Source organism: Microtus oregoni, unplaced genomic scaffold, assembly GCF_018167655.1.
Source record: "Microtus oregoni isolate MIOR12 unplaced genomic scaffold, Mior012 000000F_ref0000247, whole genome shotgun sequence".
In the NCBI taxonomy this organism is placed as follows: domain Eukaryota; kingdom Metazoa; phylum Chordata; class Mammalia; order Rodentia; family Cricetidae; genus Microtus; species Microtus oregoni.
The window spans coordinates 1,054,629-1,070,763 of NW_024543059.1; the positions used below are offsets into that span (position 1 = coordinate 1,054,629).

Here is a 16,135-nt window from a genome sequence, read left to right on the forward strand (position 1 = left end):
AGTGACTCAAAGGACCTGGGACAAATCACCGGAGGTGGGGGCAAGGCCAGCCTGCATCTGCAGCCTTGTCTCAAGGGACTGACTGTCCAAGGGATATCAGACCCAGGCAGCTTCAACAGGAAGGGAGGTTCCAGATGTCTATGACTCCATGGGGAGAAAACTAGAACCCTGGAGACATGAGAGTCTGGAACCAGAGAGATAGTCTTCTTGGAGTGACCTACCTTTCCTGTGTCCTCAGGCCCTGGCTGCAACGTCACTGAGCATGGAAGGTTTGGAGGGATCTGTTCAGGAGACAAATAAAATGAGCTAAGCTTTCGCCTCTGCCTTGTCTTTCCCTGCACACCTCACTCCTAAACACCCATTAGATCAAGTCCCTGGGACACATCATCTCTCCTCTGTCAGACCAGGTCTTCCGGAAACAAGATGTCTCTCTCCCATCAGACTAGGAGCCCCTGAAATAGACTCTTTCTCTCCCAGTCGAGCCATAACACATCATACTGTACACGGGGTCACGGGCAGACTGGGGGAGATAAGAATTTGCTTGTTCTTCACCTATAGTCCCGCGCCAGAATCACGGAGTCTGGGAAACATGAAGCTGTGAACTCCAGAAGCATGGAGTCTTGGAATGGTACGGAGATGTGGCAAAGGGATCAGCTGCGCGTGTGGGCAGCCTGTCTTAGAGGAGATACACGGTGACTCAGGGCCAGGCGGAATTCCTTCCTTCGCTGCAACCACCCCTGGGTCGCCCTTTCTCTAGTAACTTGAATACAGGAAGGCCAGTAGAGCAGCCTAGAGGTGTGGGCGTGTGTGACGTGTCCACGGTGGCCAGAGATAAGACACGTCACAGGTAATATAAGTGATGGTACCCAGGTCCCAGTCAGGAGAGACAAAGCAGCTGCCCTCCTGGCTTCCCCATGGGCTTGCCCTGAGCGCACCCCAGAGGAGACGCCTGCTTTACTTGCTTCTGGGAGCTGACCTCAAAGGTGAAGGGGTAGGCATGCTCGCCCAGTTTTTTGATGAGCCGCTCCTGCAGCCGTGTCAGTGGCTTCTTGTCCTCGGGGGCTGGTGGGAAGGACTGCACGTTGGCCACAAACAGGTCCTTGCGAAAAGTCAAACCCAAGACATCCAGATCTTCCCGGCCATACCGGAAGGCGCAGGTCAGCGTCACGTAGACTGTGAAGAGCAGGGGCACTGAGGAGGGGCCTGGGAGGGCAGCACACAACCCCCCCAGAACTCCAGCTGCAGCCCTGGGGTTTGGCCTACTGGAGGCTACAAGCCTGTCCCAGGTTCAAGCGGAGAGGGTACACTGCTTTCTGGGCAGTTCTGCCCTGCCCAGGTCGTTCCAGCCCAGGAGTACAGAGGGGCAGAAGGATAGTCAGACAGCCTGGTGGCTGTGGTGGCTGCATTAGGCTGGCAGACTTAGGAGAGGGGCAGGGAGACATACCCCTGAAAGGGACGCATACAGAAGACTATGTCTAAAAGGCATGGGCTCTCAGCAGAGCCCAACCCTAACCACCCTAACCTTATACTCAGAACTTTTTACCTTTATCTTCTATTAAACGAGAGTCTCTCTCCTGCTCTTCTGCCCTCTCCCCTGTGCCAAGCCTTGCTGCCTCATTGATGGGACAAGGCTAGGGGCATAAGTTCTCCCATGGTGGGCACGAGGCAGAGCTGCTCTGTGCCAGAGACCAGAGTTCTTACTACAGTATGCACTGGTGCATGTAAGCACGGAACCAATCGGATGGACAGGGAGAAGCCATGGAGGTCACCAGAGAGCAGAGGATGAAGAGCCCCCTGGCATGCTGTGAGGAAGAGGAACACAGCTTACCTCGCCTTTCCTTGAGATATTCAGGATCCACCAGGACCACGCCATCTGGGGGAGACAATGAACAGAGTCCCCCAACTTGACCTTCTCAACCCGAGCCCCAAACATCCACTCACACCAAACCCCAAAGGTAATAAATAGAGCACATGGACCACTGGGGTGCCCCTCTGCAGGGTGCACACCCACGATCAGAGCCACTGATACCCCTACGGGAAAACACAGCTGTGGTCATGCACTGTAGAACAATGTTTCAAGCTGGGTGATGGTGGCGCACGCCTTTAATCCCAGCACTCGGGAGGCAGAGGCAGGCGGATCTCTGTGAGTTCAAGACCAGCCTGGTCTACAGAGCTAGTTCCAGGACAGGCTCCAAAGCCACAGAGAAACCCTGTCTCGAAAAAAAAAAAAAGAACAATGTTTCAAAGGACAGCATGTATGAGGTGTCTGCTGCCTAGGGACATCATGGTGATTTTGGTTTGTGTAAGCACACTCTGTCCTCCACACAGTGACGAAACCACATAAGGACAGTTCTCAGAATTGCCATCATTAAATGACTAATCTCGCCAAGAGCCTAACTATGGTAAATGGCCTTGAGTCATGTTAGGTCGGCTTAGTAATAAACAGAGTCTGCATCAGGCTTAGGAACTGTGAGGTTTTCAGAGCTTCCTGGATATTGGGACGGAGGCGGGGGGGGGGGGGGTTGTCTATGAATCTGGGGCCCTGATCAGCAGCTTTCAACGCTCATGTGAGGACAGATGGGTAGTCTGTGTCACTGTGCTCATGGGTAGGTTCTGTCACATATGGAAGTATTTGGACAGCTCCTGGCATGAGTGAGCATGACTGTCATGGTTTGGCTCTTAAGTGTCCTCCAAAGGCTGGTGACTTAAAGGCTGGTCTCCAAAGCAACAGCGTCCTGCCTTTGGGAAGTGACCGGATCATGGGGGATCTAACCCATAGGTGAATTCATAGCTCAGTGGAACCTTTAGGAGACGGGGCCTGGTTAGAGGAAGCATGTCAAGCAATGTGCCGTGAAGGGTGTACTTGGCTCTCGGTCCCTTCTTCCTTCTCCGCTTCCTGCTCATTGTGAGGAAAGCAGCTTCATTCTTCCACAGAACCCCTGCCATGACATTCTGCCTCACTCCAGTTCCACAACATTGAGTGACTGTGGTCTGAAACCTCTAAAGCCATCACCCAAATAAGTGAACATCCTGTCACCGTGATAAAAGTGACTCACACAGTGGAGAGGATGGGAAGTACCTTGACACCGCTCACAAGGTCTGTCCTTGGGAGCAGAGCATCTACCAGGACACAGAGGACGTTTCTTAGCTGAGCATCCCAGGAAGCTAGGAGCACTGTTCCAAAGAGCATCACTGTCTGGCATCCCCAGATACACACACACATACACAGACATATACATACACACACATATACACACATACACACACAAACACACACACAGACATACACACATATACACACCACACACAAACACATACACAAACACACACACATACATATAAACACATGCACACACATGCTTTAACATATTACCACACTATCCTCTTCCATGCTATCCCTATAACTGACCACTCAGAGTAGTTGAAGAAACAGTGAATATCTTGGTCCAAGGTTATCAAGACATCTAAACAGGGACATCCTCAATCCATCTTCAGGGTCACACCCTGCCATGAATACTCTTCCATCCGTGATGGGCATCACCTCTGTGCCATGTCTATGACTGTAATCATGGGACTCAACTGAGAATAAATTTAACATCCCAGGGAAGGATCATCAGAAGACCTACACACTGTCCTGGAAAGGCAAGGCGGGTGTCCTGTCTTAGATCATAAAGGAAGGGGCCTGGAAGGAAGCCAGAATCTGAAGCTTACAGCCCTGCCAACACCCCAGGGGCTCAGGCCTCCAAGACCCTTGCTTACAGTCACAAGGGTCTTCTCCGATGAGCTGAAACCTTCTGACTTGGGAACCACAGTCCCTCTTAGCTCAGGACAGTGCACAAGAACATAGTGACTTCTCTGGGACACCTTCCCAAGTCACACACCCCAGTTTCTTCACTTCACCTGACCCTGGCCTAGGTTTCTATCACTCTGACTCGTTCATGGCCATCTTTAAAATGATGATAATGATGATGATAATGAGAAGAAGAGAAGAAGAGGAGGAGGAGGAGAAGGAGAACCTCTCTGGCCTCAGTGCTTCCATTTGTAAACCAGGGTGATTCATACAATATGAAGAGAGGCCTGAGGCCAATGTTTTTCTATAGAAGCAGCTGTTCTGAGCTTGGGCAATTCACATCCACAGGGTCATTTAGCATTGTCCTAACTGTAGTGGTGATGGTAAGGGTAGATTTGGTACCTAACAGGTAGGGATGAAGGCAAATACCCTGCAGTGTACCAACCAGGCAGATGCCACCAACAAAGAATAATACAAACCAAGACGGCAACAGTTCCAAGGGTGAGAAACCCAAACTCAGCCAAGACCTTGGGAGCAGATCTCAGCTGTGCTTCAGCCTCTCCGGCAGAGCCCCATATAGGTGAGGACAGCCCCTGTTTCCAAGGTCCTAAGAAGATTTTCCCCAGGAGAGAGCCAGGGGCTGGAATTCAAACCCTCGCCTCACTAGCTCTGTGACCCGGAATGAGTCGCTGAGCCCCTTCTGTACCTCACTCCGTCTGGAAAGTAGGAGATGTCGCTGCTGCACAACAAGCCTTATATGAGCTGCGGTTGCTGCTGTTCATCAGGGCCCCCATCCAGCCTTGGAGCCATCAAAGACGACTCTCTCTTAAATAGGGAGGAGCTCCCCAGAAGTTCGCTTCCTAGATCAGGAAGCCATGCCCATGCATTCTGGGTACCAGACCCTTCTGGAAGTGGGGTTCTTCCCCAGCCCTCTGCCCGGCACTTACCCACAGGGTCCACGAGGTCAATGTGGTCCACAAAGTCCCGCTTCCCCAGGTAGACAGTGAGCTGGGGAGGAGAGGCACAAGAATGTTAGTGGCTGTGGGCCAGCATGACACAGACAATGACAGCTACATACATTCCTAAGCCTCACTGGAACCACAGCAAGATGTGGTCCCTTGCCCCAAACCAAATATTAACAATAGTAGATCTTGGAAATGTATTTAAACACCTATGAAAGGTTTGTTATTCTTCTCATTTTATTGACAAGCATACGGAGGCCTAGGGAGGTCTTTAAGTGAAACCCCACTGAGGGTTGGAGGAAAAGCAGATCAAAACAAAAAAGCAGGGCATCTTGGGTACGGTTGGGGGCAGGCAGGCAAGCCATGCGCTCAGTGCTGATACTGATGCTGGCTCTGGGCTTCTTCATCTCTCCCTACCCTGAACTAGGCAGGGATCTACTTACACGAGGGCATCTCTTCTTCTGGGGCACCGAGGAATCAGGGAGCGAGCTCCCTGCCCAACCCCCAGTCAGCAAGGAAGAGTCCAAGCCAGACAGGGCTCCAGACTCAACACTGAACTGGGAGCACCATCCTAGATGCCCCTGACTCCTCAACCTTCCCGCAGTCCTGACCGTTCTATCCCAAAGGTTCCTCAAGGGAGACCACATCAGTCCCTTTGACACTTGACAGCCTCCAGCTGTTAGCATCTCCTTAGCCACACCTAAAATACAAATCTGAGCAAGCAGCTGTTTCAGACAGCTGGGCCTTTCTGAAAGCCTTTTAACCAGTTTCCTGTGCCTGGAGGGTAAGGATGACAGATGGATTTCATTCTCGGTACCAAATCTAGTTGACTGGTCTGGGATGCCTGGGGCCCTGGATTGCCAAGGAATCCAAGATAGAACGCAGCCTGGCTGAGCAGGAAAGGTTAAAAGATGATTATTGATGTCTGCTAGGAACTTCAAATGGAGATACAGATGTGCACAAGGTAACCCAGGTGTGTGAGCCGCTAAGCCTGGCTACAGGACACCTGTCATGTGCCCTGTGTCATCCTCAGCTCTGTTCCTTCTGTTCACTTGGAGACTCACTGGCCTGGGACGTCCCACTCTTCCTTGGATTTTATACTCCACCCTAGAGTCCTCCCTTCTCCCCTAGCTTTGCCTAGAATCGTGTTACCTCCAGAGGAAGCCATGGCTGACACACACACCCCAGGCAAGGTCTTCCGGTCTCTGGGCATCCCAGCATCCTACTTGGCATTCTGTGTGAGATGACCGATTCCTGCACTGTGAGCACCATGCCTCTTTTATCTCAGCACTCTGCCGACCCCCGACAGACCCAGCCCAGACTTGGCATAGAGGTCAGTACTGCCTGTTTGCTGAGCAGGGAGCAAAACAGGATACATCCTGCAGCCTCTGCAAGCAAGCAAGCGAGAAACCCGGGCCCTGGGAGGCCCTAGAGACATGGTGACCTCTCACACCAAGGGACTCGATGGCGTCACTATGGCCAGCTATCTCAGTCTCTCATACTCACTCTGATGTCTCTTCAGGAGAGGCCTGTCCATCTCTCCCCATCTGGGGGCTCCCTGAAGCCCACACAGAAAGATTCTAGGGAGCTCCACACACACACACCCCATTTGAACTGAGGGCTCCTGAGAACAGAGCTGGGTCAGCCCTAGACAGTGAGTGGAGCCTGTCTCTCCCTAGAGACACTGCTTCCTTTCCTGATCCACAGAGAGACTCCCCGAGTGTGGGGACAGTGAGGAGCCGGCACACACCACAGACTCACCTTGCCATTGGGACTTGCCTTCTTGAACACTCTGTGGAGAGAAAGAAAGGCGAAGCCAAGGTTAGTGGACTCTGCCCAGCCAATCTCTTGCAGGCGGCCCTGAGGCAGGGTCATAGATAAAGAGGCCTTGAGTGTCCCACAGGCACCCGCAAAGCTTCAGTGGGGGACAGCGTCCTTCCTTCTGCCTCTCCTAGGGTGAGTGCCAGCAGCCTGCAGCCCGCCTTCAGTCCTCAGAGCGAGCCGAGGAAGACACAACTCTACCCAACCTGCACACAGGAAAACCTTCATGTTCCTGCAAGGTCCCAGTGATCTGGCCTCGCCTCTTCCCCTCCCTGTCTCACCTCCTGCTACTCTCCCTTAGCCTCCAGCTTCACTGCTCTCCAGCCCCTGTTCCTTGTTCCTTGTCCACCAGGTGATGCCTGCACAAAGTCTTTGCTCGAAGTTTCCCTTACCCTATTCTCTTATCCTGGACACTCTTCCCAGATATCCACTTTCCCAACACTCCTGCCATCAACCCCTGACATCCAGTCCCCCGGTCCTTCTCTTGATCCGTTCTTCCTTTCTTGCCAGTGACCCCCTGACTGACCATACACTTTACTCTCGCCCTGCCTGTCTGCTAGCACGCCCACTCCGCAACAGTGGACACTCTCTCCTAGCTACAGGTGCATCCCAAGCACACAGGGACACACCTCACTATTGTTCAACGAATGTGTTAAATGATAGCAGGTGGCAAGAGCTCAATAAATACTTGTTGAACAGATAAATAAAAGAACGGGCATTGCTTCACTGAAGGACAGAGGCACAGGAATGCGGGGGTTGGGGGAGGGGATGCATATGCTCATACATCAGAGCACTGGGTGTGAGGTCAGGGGGTAATGTAGTCCCTAGATCTTGAAGAGTGCCACTTGCCTTCCATGGCAACCCTTTCCCCCTGCCAGAGCTGTGTCTGGGAGGCTGAGTCTCCCTCACCCACATACTGTCATGGAGCCCACAATTTATCAGCCATGATGGAGGCGAGGCAGAAAAAAAAAATGAGAGCTAGGGAGTTGGGGGTGAAGGGTATTGAAAAAAGGGAAGGAGGTGTGAAGAGAGGAGAGATTCAGGTATGAAAATAAAAGATAAAGAGGTGGGAGGAAAAGAGAACCACGGAAAGAAAGCTGGAAGCAGAGAGAGATCAGACAGACCCAGAAAAGTGAAATAGCTCCCCCAGGTTCAGCAGGGTGTACCCCAATCCTTCCCAGAAGCTGGTCTGCAGGCATCCAGGCTTGTGATTCTGTGGGGTCTCCACAGCCTTGGCCCTGCCTCACCCTCCCTTTTGGGGCTCAGGGAATATTGACAGGTCTGAGTATTGCTTACAAAGGAGAACTTGGCCCAACATCTCCCCAAGCGCTCCCCTAGGGGCCCTAGGAGCCTCTTCTCCTCATTAATATTTATCAGTGTTGGAAGTGTGAAGCCGCCACAACTGTCCTGGGTGTGATCATTGTTAAAGTAAGGGGGGGGAAATGCAGACCACTCCATCCTAACCAGGAACTCCAAGCTAGGGGCTAGGAGCTCCATGTTTCTCCAGGAAACAGAACAGGTGAAAAGCCTGTGCTTCCTCACTCGCCTACAGCCCTTGGTAGCCAGGACTCTGAGGGAAAAGAAAGATCACACCCCAACAGCATAAACAGGCAAGCGAAGGAAAGCTACTCTAGTGACTGCTGGAAAGGAAAAGGCCAGGAGGAACAACATTCAGCAGCAGAGGAGAGGGAAAGGGGAAGGGAAGGCTCCAGAGCAGCTAATCATTTCTCATAGTAAAATAGATATGCTAACTCCTGCTCCACAGATAATTAACGGGAGGCTTCAAGGGATGCATTAACTTACCCAGGAGCACAGCAAACAAGGGACTAGCTCAGGACCCAGACCCGTTTTGGACTGGGCCTCCAGGGACTGGTTGGTGCCTCAATCCAACCCACTGCTTCCTAAATCCATGTTTCAAAAAGGCAGGAAGAACAGACCAGAGGGGAGGAGGGAGAGGAATAAACGAAAGGTGACTGGGGTGAGGGGCAGCGTGGGGGTGATGAGGGGCAGGAAGCACAGGCATCAGTGGGGAATGTCCTGTCACCACCTTAGTCAGCACCCGGGGCCACCTCCTTCAGGAAGTCAGGACTCTTGCGGCTTCCTCAAACAACAAGACCAGCTGCCTCACTCTCGGCCGGTGTTTGTTATTCTCCACTCATGCCTCTAAGTACTTTTCCCAGGACAAAGCTGATCACGGACAACCCCATTTCAAAGATGCAGAAATTGAGGCTGGAAGCAGTCACCCATGAGGCTCAGCCAGTCCCTAAGCACCGCCGCTCAAAACTCCACCCACTTCTTACCCCTAACTATCGGAGGGGGGGGGGTGGAGAGGCTCCATGGACCCCACATGGGCAACACCACACAGACCTCTCTGCCTATGGCGGGCACCAATTGAACATAAACCCATGATCCCAGCCAGCCTTGAAGGTCTGAGCAGCTCCATCTGGTCCCACCCCCAGCCCTGCCTGTACTCCACAACCTGAACCTCCGTCACAGCAGCTGGGCTCCCCAAAGAGAAAGGCCAGCAGTGTCCTTCCTGGTGAAGGTTAGGGATAGCTCAAGAGAAAGAAGAGGAGGTCCAAAATCTCACGGGAAGGATGAGCAGGCAGGATGCGCTGGGGCCGGGGCTGGGAATGGGGACGCCATCGGAGCCTCAAGCTGTATCTCCCTGTCTCCACCGCTCCTTCTGGGGCTGCAGGTCCTCCTGGCTGCGAGGCTGTCTGTGCGGCTGCTCCATTGTCTCTGTGGACCAGCGCGCTCCGCTTACTCAGGGATTTTTCTGCTCCTCCATCCTTTGGGCTCGCATGTGACTCACACTCCAACCCTGTTTCCACCCTGCCTCTCACTCAGCTTCCCGCTGCTAACTGACTGAATGGCCCAATTCCAAATTCCCAGGAGAGGAATCTGATTGGTCAGCTTTGGCTAGGTATCCCACCCCCTGGCCCAATCACCTGTGCCCAGGATATAGCCTGTGGTCCATGAAGCCGGAGCAGAAGAGGTGCTGGAGATTAGCATTGTCCAAACCAGAGGTTGCAACTCATGGGTTGGTTAGGAACTATATTTAAAATATTAGGGGACAAAGGGGTGGCTCTGTGATAAATCTCCTGCCTCAAAAGCATGAGACCTGAGTTCGGATCCCCAGTGCCAACATAAAAGCTGATTATGGCAGTGTGCACCTGTAACCCCAGCACTGGGGAGGCAAAGATAGGCAGATCCTGAGGTGGGGGGGGTCTCTGAGGTGGGGGGGGGTCTCTGGCCACAGGATCTGGCCTACATAAAGAGCTCTGGGTTCAGAGAAAGCTCCATGTTTAGTGAGAGACCCTGTTTCAAAAACTAAGACTGATAGAAGACACCTGTGGCTGACGTCTGGCCTCCACATTCACACATGTGCACAAGCACATACATTAAACACACAGGGAGATCTTTTTTTGAAGCATGGTCTTACTATGTAATCCTGGTTGGCCTGGAACTAACAAAACAGACAGGCAGGTCTTCGAATTCACAGTGATCCTACTGCCTCTGCCTCCCGTGTGCTGGGTTTAGAGGCGTGCGCTCCTATGCCTGACTATATTTTGGGGTTGATTGTGTTCAAGACAAGGTCTCATAACGTAGCTCTAGCTGTCCTGAAACTTACTATGTAGACCAGGCTAGCCTCAAACTCAGAGATCCTCCTGCCTCCGTCTCCTGAGTGCCACTACACCCATCTTCAGTGTTTGTTTTTTAATGAAATGGAATGGACTAGAATATAGAAACAAGTGCCGCAGGCAACAAAGATGTAATAGATACTCCCATGGCACCAGGATTCTGGTTCGCTGAGGCTGGATGTGTGGGATGCCAAGCATCTCCCTTTACCCTGTGGGAGTACAAATGCTACATGCCACTTCCAGCCAAATGCACAGAAGGGGCTGTCCATGGTCCCCAAATCCTTCATACTCATTTTCTGCGACTGCTATTACAAATTCAATGGCTTCAAATAACTATTTATCTATAGTTCTGTGCTTCAGAAGTTCAAAGTGGGCATCCCTGGGTTAAAATCAAGATGTCAGCAGCCAACAGTCCTTGGTTCCTTCTAGAGGTTCTAGGGGCAGATCTGTTTCCCACTTTCTCTGGCTTCTAGAAGTTTCCTCCACCCTCCACCTTCAAAGCCAGAGAACTCACTATACTATATCGCTCAGATCTGCCCTCACTTTCCTTTTAAGGACCTTTGAGATGACACGGGGCCCATGGGTAATCCAGAGAGATCTCTCTATTTTAAGGCCATCCGATCAGCAGCCTGAAGCCCATCTGTAACCATCATCACCCATGGCCCCACAGCACAGCATTCAGAGGCTCCAAGGAATTGGTAGGGTCCCAACATCTTGGGGTAAAGCATTGCTTTGTCTGCCACGCTATCTTTTCTTCTACTGCCAAATTTAGCAACGTTCTGGATTTTCTGCTACATGCTAAAATAGACAGGGGGCTTGGGTCTTGTCAGATACATGATTCTAAAATTTGAAATCCTGAGTTGGGCGGTGGTGGCCCACACCTTTAATCTCATCACTCAAAGGCAGAGGCAGATGGATCTCTGTGACTTGGAAGCCAACCTGGTCTACAGGGCGAGCTCCAGGACAGACTCCAAAGCTACACTGAGAAATCCTGCCAAAAAAAAAAAAAAATAAAGAAAGAAAGAAAGACGAAAACGAAATAAAATTTAAAATTCTGAGGCATTTGCTACTGCCGCAGACCAGCTGGAACCTAAGACGGGGAATGCCTATCATAAAGCGATCCTAAAATTCACAGGGGAATTCAAGGGAGCAGGATTGCCAAAACAATCTTGAAAAGAATAGGACAAATCTGGAAGCCTTAGACTCCTGATTTCAAAACTGGCTGCAAAGCTGCAGTGATTAAGGGGGCTAAAGGGCTGGCTCAGTGGCTCAGAGCACATAGTGCTCTTCCAGAGGACCTGAGCTGAACCCCGGCACCCACATCATGTGGCTCCCAGCCACCTGTAACTCCAGTCCTGGGGCTGCCTGACTCCTCTGGCCTCATCAAGCACCTGCACACACATACACAGAAAAACACATAATTAAAAACAATAAGTTATTTTAGCGATGGAGTGATTAAGGTTGTATGGTATTGAAGACATACAGACCAATAAAAGATAATTAACAGTACAGAAATAAACCCATATATTTGCGGCAATTTATATTTATTTATATTCAAATTATGGCATTTTTATGATTTTTGGCAAGAGAGCTAAAGCAAGGTGGTGAGGAGAAAGAACAGCCTTTCTTCTTTCTTTCTTTCTTTCTTTCTCTCTCTCTCTCTCTCTCTCTCTCTTTCTTTCTGTCTTCCTTCCTTCCTTCTGTCCTTCCTTCCTTTCTTCCTCTCTATGTACCTCTGACTGATCTCAAACTCCAGGTCCTCGTACCTCAACCTTATAGGTGTGAAGCACCACACCTGCTAAAATAGTCTTTCCAGCAAACACCTGAAGGATTAGAGGTCTACATGCAAGGAAATGAGATGAGGCCCCTGCCTCACACCTCACACAAAACTGGCTCAAAATGGACCAAAACCCAAACGTAAAAACTACTGCCATGAAACTATTAAAGAAACTATTAACTATGTAAATCTTCACGTCCTTGAATTTGGCAATAACTTTGCTTTGTTTTGTTTTTTGAGACAGTATTTCGTCATGTAGTCTGAGCTGTTATGGAACTCACTACCAGGTTGGCCTTGAACTCAGAGATCCACCTGACTCTGCCTCCTGAGTGCTGGGATTAAAAGGTGTACCAAATTATCACCCAGAGGCAATAATTTCTTAAATCTGACACCAAAATCACGAGTAACTAAAGGTAGGAAAAATAAACCAAATATTTATGCTAAAGGAGTTACTATCAAGAAAGCCAAAGAGAACTGGAGATATGGCTCCATGGTTAGGATCAGTTGCTACTCTTGCAAAGGACCTGAGTTTGTTTCCCAGCACACACACACACACACACACATACCACACACACACACCACACACACACCACACATACACACACCACACACACCACACACACATACCACACACACCACACACACCACACACACACACACACACACACACACACACACCACACACACATATACCACACACACACCACACGCACCACACACATACACACACCACACACACACACATATCACACACGCACCACACACACACCACACACACACACACACCACACACACACACCACACACCATACACACCACACACACACCACACACACCACACACACACACACCACACACACCACACACACACACCATACACACCACACACACACACACACACACCACACACACCACACACACACCACACACACATCACACACACCACACACACATCACACACACCACACACACCACACACACCACACACACACACCACACACACACACCACACACACACACCATACACACCACACACACACACACCATACACACCACACACACCACACACACCACACACACACACACCATACACACCACACACACCACACACACCACACACACCACACACACACACACCACACACACATACCACACACCACACACACACACACACACACACACACACCACACACACACATATCACACACGCACCACACACACACACACATACACCACACACACACCACACACACACACACACACACACACACAACACACACACATGCAGCCCAATCAGCCAACAGTGATGCAGCCACTTTGAAAAACAGACACCTCTCCAGAAAGCTAAACTGAGTTCAGGTGTGACCCATCGGGTCCACTCCTAGGTATAGACCCCTGGATGTCCACAGTAGCGTCCTTTAACACAGCCACAGAGAAGGAGAAATGCCTGATCGGTGAGAAAGCGAATGTATTTTTTAAATGTGGCAAACAGATACAATAGAATATTATTCAGTCGCCGGGCGGTGGTGGCGCACGCCTTTAATCCCAGCACTCGGGAGGCAGAGGCAGGCGGATCTCTGTGAGTTCGAGACCAGCCTGGTCTACAAGAGCTAGTTCCAGGACAGGCTCCAAAACCACAGAGAAACCCTGTCTCGAAAAAGCAAAAGCAAAAGCAAAAAAAAAAAAAAAAAAAAAAAAAAAGAATATTATTCAGTCACAAAATGGGATGAAATACTGACCCAGGCCCTAACATAGAGAAACCCTGAAAGCAGTGTGTGTGGTGGGGAAGAAGGCCAGGGGTCAGTTTCCAGACACAAAGATGAAGGTGGCTGAGGTCCCTGGGTGTTTGAAAGATTCAGAGTATCTGGACACAGCTGGAGAGTTTCCCCAGTGCCTCAGAAAACCCCAGAAGGGCAGGCTAAGCTAGAGAGGGGTCTGTGGTTCCAAGACAGCCGTGGGCCATCTCTATGTACAACTGAGTTTTAACACAGCAGGGCTTAGCTGTGAGGGGCCTTGAGTGCTGGGCTGAGACACTTGGGGCACTTCCCCCTGCATCTGTCCCTGCCCCCAGCCCCATCTCCGCTCCTACCCCTATGGCAATATTGGCTCAGTTAGGTGGGGTAGGGACTAAGCAAGGGGGCATTACTTCTCAGACGCAGCCGCCCTACATTCTGACCCACTTTCCCGGGTGTGAGAACAGCCATCAGGGCGCAGGGAGGTGTGAGGAGCAGGTGGCAGCGGCAGCACAGACTCTGAGGGCCTTACGATATTCTCCCTGGGAGGAGTTGTTTGTGCTGGGCTTGTCTGCTGTCTGCTGTGAGGGAATGGAATGCCTCACGTGCTTGGCCCACCTGCTTCTCAGGTCAGCCGGGGAGGGGAGACAGGAAATGTCACCTCACCTCACAGACCTCCCCACAGTTGGGGGCCTGAGAGGTCACAGCACAGCCCTGGTGGAGAAACCAAAGCCTGGGGGGGGGGGGGGGGGGGAGAGCAGCTCCTACACTGGAGCCAGAAGACTGGCTCAGACTTGTCACTGTGTCCCAACCAGCCTAGAACGGGCACCCTGGACTTCTGCCATCCTGGCTTCTGTCAGAGACTTCTCAAAACTTCACAAGGATGCCCTTGGGCCTGACACAGCCCTTGGGTATAGAGTGGTGTCTAGTAGGCCTGAGGGCTGGGGGCCATGGGTGGGATTCTGTCAGATTTACCTGTAACTTACCAGTCTTTACTCACATAATCTGACCATGATCTGGACTGTTGAAGAAATGGGGTAGGACAATCATGGGGTACATGGACTAGACTGTCCCCTGAACAAAGGACATCACAGCTCATCTTCTGGGGATCTATGCCCCTGGAGAAAGGCAAACCAAAAACTAATGCAAATTTCACCAAGCTGCCTGGCATCTGAACATAATGGCACCAAGAGACAGCCTGAGCCCGTCTTGCCTTCCCAAGAGTTAGGGAGAGACAGAAAGGAAAGGGGACAAAGAAAGGGTCCAAAAATTCAGGCACCTGACTCCAGTGTCCCATCGTCTCCGAGGTGCCCTCCCTTGTGTCAAGGGTACAGAGGACGATCCGCCCAGCCCCTGGGAATAACAGGGAGACCTGATCTATTATAGACTCCTTAACGGGAGTGGGCATTGCTGGCAGTATCCTTCCTATGCCATCATCTTACCCTGGCCACACACACACATCTCACCCTCAGGTGAGAAAGTAACCATCCCAGCAGGAGAGAAGACCGTTAAAGACAATACTGTGTTATCACACTAAGGAAACAACAGACCCCCTTCAGGGAACAGGTCCAAGTGCCCTATGCGCCTCCAGGGCACCTACAATGTAGATGGGATGCAAAGGCAGACATTCCACGAACAAATCAAACCCTCCTCACTCATAGGCACAGCGGGAGGGTGGGATGGAGTAGCACCGTGCATCCGGCCATATCAGAACCTTTCTCTCTTCCCTAGGGTCCCCTCAGTACCCACACCAGCTATCAGGGACACCAGTGACATTGTCTTTCTTTTCTGGTTGCTGTGATAAACCACCCTGGCAAAACCACCTTAAGGACGAAGAGTCGATTCTGTCTCAGTTCACAGGCATCGGAGGTCGAGGCTGCAGGAGCCTGAGGCAGCTGCACACACAGCAAACAGTCAGGAAGCCTAGGGTAATGGATGCCTGTGCTCAGCTCACTCTCTGCTTTGTAGACAGTACAGGGTAGTGTCATTCAGAGTGCACGGTTCTTAATAAACCTGATCAGCATGACCCCACTTAATCTCATGTTCCTACATATAGAGTTGGCCATTAAAATCAACTCTCACAGAAGAGAAAGAAGGCCGGGAATTGGCTCCTCCTCCCACGCTTGTTTTCCTCGGTGTATAGTCGGTGCTTGACAAATGCTCTGGATGAGTGGATAATTGAACCAGTAACAGAGTTTGAGGACCAGCAACATGGGACCTAGCCACGTAGTAAATTAGGATTGATGGTCTACACATCAGGAAGTGTCTAGTAGACGCTCAGCTCAGAGGAGCCGGTACCAACAGAGGGCCACACACAAGACCGCTGGCCCCTGGTTTTCACAGTGAAAAATTCTTACTCCATTTTTTGAGATAAGGTCTCATACACCCCAGGCTAGTCTTTTTCTTTTT

The 16,135-nt window shown here is 51.1% G+C and overlaps 1 protein-coding gene across 4 annotated transcripts in view; it reads right to left on the bottom strand.

The window, feature by feature from the left end:
- LOC121455237 (beta-arrestin-1) overlaps positions 1-16,135 on the bottom strand; it is a 68,563-nt gene that overhangs the window by 16,545 nt on the left and 35,883 nt on the right. The window contains exons 1-6 of one of the 4 annotated variants that reach the window (XM_041662981.1): positions 9,164-9,398; positions 6,514-6,544; positions 4,738-4,798; positions 1,829-1,873; positions 977-1,173; positions 222-281 (exon numbers count right to left, since the gene is read on the bottom strand). In XM_041662981.1, the coding sequence (XP_041518915.1) occupies positions 222-281; positions 977-1,173; positions 1,829-1,873; positions 4,738-4,798; positions 6,514-6,544; positions 9,164-9,219 (450 nt within the window). In that variant the 5' untranslated portion in view covers positions 9,220-9,398. Of the gene's footprint in view, positions 1-221; positions 282-976; positions 1,174-1,828; positions 1,874-4,737; positions 4,799-6,513; positions 6,545-9,163; positions 9,399-16,135 lie in introns of those variants that run through there. The other 3 variants (XM_041662901.1, XM_041663099.1, XM_041663036.1) reach the window with 3 other exon arrangements.